The sequence below is a fragment of the Mixophyes fleayi genome, chromosome 11 (assembly GCF_038048845.1).
Source record: "Mixophyes fleayi isolate aMixFle1 chromosome 11, aMixFle1.hap1, whole genome shotgun sequence".
Classification (NCBI taxonomy): domain Eukaryota; kingdom Metazoa; phylum Chordata; class Amphibia; order Anura; family Limnodynastidae; genus Mixophyes; species Mixophyes fleayi.
The window spans coordinates 89,269,874-89,277,563 of NC_134412.1; the positions used below are offsets into that span (position 1 = coordinate 89,269,874).

Sequence of the window (7,690 nt, forward strand, 5' to 3'; positions counted from 1 at the left end):
CATATTAGCCTGGCGTGGTAGATGAGGGGGTACTACGGGCGTATTAGCCTAGGGCGGTCTGAATCCTTAAGCAGGGTTTGGGGCTGGAGTTACCATTAGGTTTGCCTAGGGCGCCAATGGTTAGGGGATATCTAAAACACTATACAAGTGACATAATGTCACTCATCCAGTAAATTTAATGCTCCTGTGGGACCCCCATATGGAGCTTTGGCTGCTAACATGAAAGAGAATTAGGCAGCTGGTTCTTATATGCCGACTGCTCATCCTCCCAGGTCAGTGGTACAAGGGGAGGGTGGCGCTTGGCTATGATGTCGCAACCAAGCGCCACACTCAGACTCTGAAGAAGAGCTGAGGATGCCTTCTAGGGGCACCCAGGGATTACGCCAGCCCTGTAATTAGAGCATGTATTTGTATTTTAATTGTATCATGCGAGAAAGGGATGGATATGAGAGATGTTTTTAAGTTTAAGATGGTAGGCGGTTGGTAGAGCGCAAATGTAAATAGTGAATTATAGAGCAGAGTTGACAATGACCAGCGAGCTTGGGGAGGTGGAAAGACTGGAATGTTATTTACCATGATTATATAATCTGTTCATGATGTCTTTAAGTGATGTTTATTTCTTATCATTTCAGATGCCATTGATTGAATCGCAAAAACGTGAAAATCAGACAACAGTGAGGAATTTTTTATTGCTCAATTTCTCCGACGATTGGGTTTCCATCACCATTTTATTTTCGATTATTTATTGTAGCATCTTGGTAGGTAATATCTGCATTTTTGCCATCATTAGACTTGAAACCAGTCTGCACAGCCCCATGTACTTTTTCCTTAGCAACCTGTCCTTGTTGGACATCTGTTACTCGTCTACCACACTCCCCGTCACGTTATTTAATTGCGTAACAGGCAACAAAAAGATTTCTTTCGGCAAATGTATAGCGCAGTTGTATCTGTTTGTATCGCTCGGGGGAGCCGAGTGCATTCTGTTGGCTGTCATGGCATATGACCGTTTCATCGCCATTTGTAACCCGTTACATTATCCGGTGGTCATGAACTACAAACTTTGCGCCAGTCTTGCAGCGGCATCATGGTTGAGTGGATTCCTCAACTCCATTCTTCATACCGTCATGACCGCAAACCTCTCCTTCTGCCAGTCAGAACAGAGTATCAATCATTTCTACTGTGACGTCCCTCCTCTCATACAGGTAGCCTGTAATTCCACCATAACTAGTAAAATATTGTTGTACGTAGTCAGTATTTTCCTTGGTTTCACTCCATTCCTTTATATCGTTATCTCTTACGTCCACATCATCTCCATGATCTTGAAAATTAAGTCTTCCGATGGTCGTTGGAAAGCATTTTCGACCTGCTCCTCCCACCTCATCGTCGTGACTCTGTTCTACGGAACAGCTAACTTTAACTATGTTGGACCATCAGGATACCCTTTGGAAGTTGAACGCTTGGCTTCTCTCTTGTACAGCATTCTGACCCCTCTCGTAAACCCTATTATCTACTGCCTGAGGAACAAAGAAGTAAAAGGGGCCTTGAAAAAAAATTTCAGACGTTTTTATTTTATGACTTATAGATAAAATTGCATTATAAGCCTGTACTATAATCCGATAACAGTCCTGGAGATTGTTCGCTATCTTTATGTTCATAGATCATAATTGCATATGGCTCACTATTGCTACCTATGTAGAGCATTGTGCAAATAAAGCTGAGTTCATGAGTTTGATTCCAAGTAGGGCCCTATCTGTGTGGTGTTTGTATGCTCTCCCTGTTTGCCTGGGTTCTCCTTTGAGTGCTCCGGTTTAACCCCACACTCCAAATACACACTGATAGGTAAATTGGCTTCTAACAAAATGTACCTTAGTGTGTGTGTGTGTGTGTGTGTGTACCATAGGGAATTTAGACTGTAAGCTCCAACGAAGCAGGGACTGATGTGAATGGCAACATATCCTCTGTACAGCTCTATGTAATTGTCACGGGCACTAGGAGTTTCTACCCAGGATTCACCAGGTGTGATTATGCTTACCGGAGGGGCGGAGTTTATCACAGCGATCCTCTGGGCAGTATGGTGAATGGTTGGAACAGTACAACAAACTAAGGATAAGGAATGTCAGCGACTTGCAGCTATGCAGCAGGAGAGTCAGCGACTTGCAGCTATGCAGCAGGAGAGTCAGCGACTTGCAGCTATGCAGCAGGAGAGTCAGCGACTTGCAGCTATAATGCGGACGTAGGTATAACAACTGATGTGTAGTGAAGACTCGTGCCAGTGCAGGTAGGTAGCGGGGAGAGTCAGTGGTCTGCGGATAGCAAGTTGTACCACTGCGGTGATGAGAAGACTTGTCCAGGTGCAGGTAGGAGCGGGAGCGTCAGTGGTCTGCGGATAGCAAGTTGTACCACTGCGGTGATGGGAAGAGTTGTCCAGGTGCAGGAGGGTAGCGGGGAGCGTCAGTGGTCTGCGGATAGCAAGTTGTACCACTGCGGTGATGGGAAGAGTTGTCCAGGTGCAGGTAGGAGCGGGAGCGTCAGTGGTCTGCGGATAGCAAGTTGTACCACTGCTGTGATGGGAAGAGTTATCCAGGTGCAGGTAGGAGCGGGAGTGTCAGTGGTCTGCGGATAGCAAGTTGTACCACTGCGGTGATGGGAAGACTTGTCCAGGTGCAGGTAGGTGGTGGAATAGCGGGTAGTCTGTAGCGGCAAGTATACCACTGATGAGCAAGGGAGACTTGTCCAAATGCAGGCAAGCAGCTGAATAGCGAATAGTCTGTGGAGGGTACGTTACCACTGATGAGCAGAGCAGGCTTGTCAAGGTGCAGGTATGCAGCGGAATGGCAAGCAGTCTATAGCGGGTACGTTTACCACAGAAGAGCAGATAAGGCTTGTCCAGGTGTAGGCATGCAGCGGAGTAGAGGTAGTCTGTAGCGGGCAAGTTTACCACGGATGAGCAGAGCAGGCTTGTCCAGGTGTAGGCATGCAGCGGAGTAGAGGTAGTCTGTAGCGGGCAAGTTTACCACGGATGAGCAGAGAGGACATGTCCACAGCAAAACCGATCACACGAGCAGAACACAGGAAACACCTAGGAGTCTCAAGGGAATGAGAACCAAGAACAGGCAACGTTACTAAGGACACAGGTGCCTTAAATAGTGAGTGGTGATTGATTCACCAATAGGATTAAAAGCAAGGTTTTAAGTTCAAGAGTCCTGCACATGCGCAATCCAGTCAAGATGGCGGACGGCCGCGGCTTAGGACAGGCGCCGGCAGGAATGAGAGAGAGCCACGTACCAGACCAGAGGCACTAACCGTCCGGTGAGTGACAGTTATATGATTTTCGCTATATAAATAAAATTCAACACCACGATTTCTCTCTTGTTTTGGGTAAAACAATAATACAATTAAATGTTCTGTGACATCAATATAAATGCAGACAGCTTCCTTAATGGCAATATTCAAACCCCATTATATCAAAATCAGCTGTTTCCTCCCACACTCCAAAAAAATACTGGTAGGTGAATTGGCTGCTATCAAAAATTTACCCTAGTCTGTGTCTCTGTGTGTGTGTTTGTTAGGGAATTTAGAATGTAAGCTCCATTGGGGCAGGGACTGATGTGAGTGAGTTCTCTATACAGCGCTGCGGAATTAGTGGCGCTATATAAATAAATGATGATGCTGCCTTTTTGCACCTAAATGCAATGTTAGTAAATGAGCCAATGAAAATGAAAATGGCATCACTTTATTACTCTAAGTAAAGGGATAAGTGCATAGAGAGGTCCCTCATATACATATACGCACACAGGAGTACACTGAGCTGGGTCAAGTTAAGAGAAATCTTAGACAAACTGGTAAAAAAACATAACATTTGTAAAGAATAGGGAGATACTGGGTCTTATTTGACAGGCACCGCTGTTTCTAACAAGATACAGGGGTAATTTATCATATCTTCTGAAAAGGAAAAGTGGAAGTGTTGCCCATAGCAAAGAATCAGAATCTAGCTGTCATTTATCTAGTACATTCTACACAACCACAGTCTATAAATCGGCTGCCTTCACTGTGTGTGGAAGTGAATTGAGGGTGAGGGGTGGAATGTGACCGGATGTGAAAAAAAAAAATGGAGTTATTAATGCTTGTTACTCTACACTCCATTTTATATATCATATATGTTTCTTACTACAGCTAAAATGAGCTGTATTTAAAACATGCATTAAAAAGTTTTAAAACACTCAAAACTTGGTCGTACATTGGATTTTCCCTGGTGGATCAAAGCATTATTCTTCATAGCCCTCTAACTGTCCTGAAAAATCCCTGAAGACAAGTCTGGTGTTGGTCCAGGCAAAATAACTGTACGGGGAACGTGATTTGAATGTCTGGGTCCGATACCAGCACATTACCTCCCCTATCCAAACTCCACAATGTGACACTCATATTTCACTATAATTTAATAATTTTTAATATCATTTTATAAAGTAAATTGTGCTTTTATTAAATTTTTCAAGCAAGTAAAAGCTGTTCTTATTATAACATCAATTACACAAACGTTGCTTTAACCGATAGAAACCAAGCAACCAATGAAATATTTGCTTTCATTAGATTGCAGTAGACTGATAAAGAATTCAGTTTGATTAATTGTTATAAGTTACTTGCTATGCGTTAAGCAATGTCATATTGATAAATAATTTTAAAAAATGCAAATATGAATTATCTTTGTTTATTTTATTTTCTGAATGAACAGATAAAGTATTTGAAGTTCTTTTCATACTCCTGTGATATAGTGAAAGACGACTCGTGAGGTCACTGAGCTGCCCTTAATCAATTAATGCCACGGTAGCAGCTCACGACCAATCAGACGCAGCGCTCTACTGCACTGACCGCTCCTATCTTATAAACTTCTGGATGGTCAAAAGCCGCGGTCAGCGTAAATCACAAGGGGGTGTACAGGGGAATCTATAACACCTTTAAGCAATAACAGCTAATTTGAGAATGCGGGATAAGTACGGATCTGGACGCCAAATTTGGTGAGATCCGGACATTTGGTGCTTATGGACTACATGGGGGCCTGTTATAGGTCAGATGATGATGGCAAACCAAGGCTAAAAGTGGTTATCTTACGACTACATTTACCAAAATACCCGATAATCAGATTATTATAGGGTTTCAATCATACAGTGATATTGGGTCATTATTGGTCCACGGCAAATGCCACTTTTTCACATTTTTTAAACCCCCACTGCAGACTTTTCCACAAAAAGGACCCCGAAAGTAAAACTTGCTGCACTCGGAAAGCCTTTTACCGATAATTAATTATTCCTCTTAAACACTTTCAAATTGGATTTTGAATCTTAAAACTTCCTGACATTGATTCTTTTGTTCTTATAAATTGTCGTTGCTTTTTTGCTTGTAAATTTAGTGACAGCTGCAGGCAACCAAAAAAACCACCATAGTAGGTGGTTAACGCATCAAACAAAATGCAACTAATATCTCTACTATCGTCATTTGCAAAAAAAGTGTAAACGTGTGGATGCACATCACGTTTGAGAAGAGGTGCATTTAGCCTAACTTAAATTTATCACCCCTCCAGGCGCGCAGGGGTAAATGTCCTTCTCTACTGTCCATGAATCCAACAGCTAAATGTTTCAATTACATACCAAAAATATTTATTTCTGTTTACAATTACGTCACGCACAAAAAATAGAAGTTAGGAAGTTGGAAATGTATTCACGGCAAAATTTGTGCAGTGTCACAACAGTGGTCATGGAGGTCCATTCATGAAAGTTAATACAATAATTGGAAATCTGTTCTTATGACTGGTTTAAGTGTCTCTTATAAAGTAAATAATTTTCATGTAGATGGAGCACAAATTATTCTAAATAAGATTTACAATTTAGGTAGGCACGCATGTTGCAACGTTAGGGCTTAGGACAGATATTAGGAATGATGCTAATATTAGGGTTATAAAAGGGTTATGGGCAGTACGGTGGTTCAGTGCTTAGCACTTCTGCCTCACAGCGGTGGGGTTATGAGTTCAATTCCCGACCATGACATTATCTGTGTAGAGTTTGTATGCTCTCCCCGTGTTTGCGTGGGTTTCCTCCGGGTGCTCCGGTTTCCTCCCACACTCCAAAAACATACTGGTAGGTTAATTGGCTGCTATCAAAAATGTACCCTAGTGTCTCTCTCTTTGTCTGTCTGTGTTAGGGAATTTACACTGCCAATGGGGCAGGGACGGATGTGAATGAGTTCTCTGTACAGCGCTGCGGAATTAGTGGCGCTATATAAATAAATAAATGATGATGATGATGATTAAGACTGTGAGGCTATGGTTGAGGTTAGTTTTCCTACATATTAAGCAGATCTTAAACAAGTAACTTGAAAAGGGAATTTCCTAAATACAAGAGGTATCTTCCTACAAGGCCAGGATCCCGAGACAGATTCTCCTATTCAGAATCCATTTCTTGGAAGATTAATGGCAGGACCCTTGTTCTAAAAGGTCAAATATAATTTAAACTTTTCTGATTCAAACAAACTTTTATGATTCAACCAAGTGGTAGCCTTCTGCAAACGGACAGTAAATATAATGAAGAAAATAATGTACTATGTAATGTCGTATGTACATAGTTCTGTTTAACAAACAAGAAGATAAACTCATTATAGGTTTTTATTTTCTTGGGTACAAGGGATTAATTAACACGAAGGCAATCATTTTCTTTTTGTAATAAGTATAAATTGTTTTCTCCGCAGAATAACTTTGGTTCCATCATTAAGAGGCCACGTGGGATTTCTGAAAGTCTCCAAAGATAAGGTTTGCATTTATGGATAGCAATCACTGGTATGTGTATAATTAAGTAAAACAATATAAGAAATAAAACAAATATATATTAACTGTTAGAGAGATTGGTGAATGACCTAAGTATTAAACTTGAAATTCCACAGAGTTTTTCTCTACTAGCTATTGTATATATAACTATATTCTGTCATTAGATTTCTTAAAGGAGAACAACAATTAAGATGTAGGTTACTTTATATAAAAAAACATTGATACATATACAGTATATAGAGTATAAGAAGAAGGGGCCTGATTCATTCTTAACTTGAGAAACTTCTTATTTCAGTCTCCTGGACAAAACCATGGTACAATGCAAGGGGTGCAAATTAGTATTCTGTTTTGCACATAAGTTAAATACTGACTGTTTTTTCATGTAGCACACAAATATCAACTTTAAATTTCAGTGTACAAATAAGCTATCAAGTATCTGTGTGCTACATGAAAAAAACAGTTAGAAAACTAATTTGCACCCCTTGCATTATAACATGGTTTTGTCCAGGAGACTGAAATAAGAAGTTTTTCAAGTTAAGATCCTTAATGAATTAGGCCCAAGATTAATAGAACTGAAGACATTTGTTCAACTGTAGGGTACAAGTAAAAGGATATTGAATAGTGTTGTCACCTGGTGACATTTGTCATTTCAATGTGGGCGACTAATTGACTGGCACATCTCTCAGTCATATATTAGTGGTTAACAAAATTGACAACTTTATCTTCCTTCTAGAAAACTGGTGCAAAGGTCAAGTAAAGGGAACGTTTGACAGAGGGCAGGAGGGAGAGATGAGTATTGGATTGTGTCTAGTGTCCATTTGGAGTCACTTTTAGATACTGGTAGCCACTAGCAAGTTGTGAGTAAAGAGAGTAAATTAC

At 40.9% G+C, this 7,690-nt stretch overlaps 1 protein-coding gene across 1 annotated transcript; it reads left to right on the plus strand.

The window, feature by feature from the left end:
• Window positions 1–596: 596 nt before the first annotated feature.
• Window positions 597–1,586, plus strand: LOC142106681 (olfactory receptor 5V1-like). Its single transcript, XM_075189669.1, has one exon. It carries the CDS (start codon window positions 597–599, stop codon window positions 1,584–1,586), a length of 990 nt encoding a protein of 329 aa, XP_075045770.1.
• The last annotated feature ends 6,104 nt before the right edge of the window (window positions 1,587–7,690 follow it).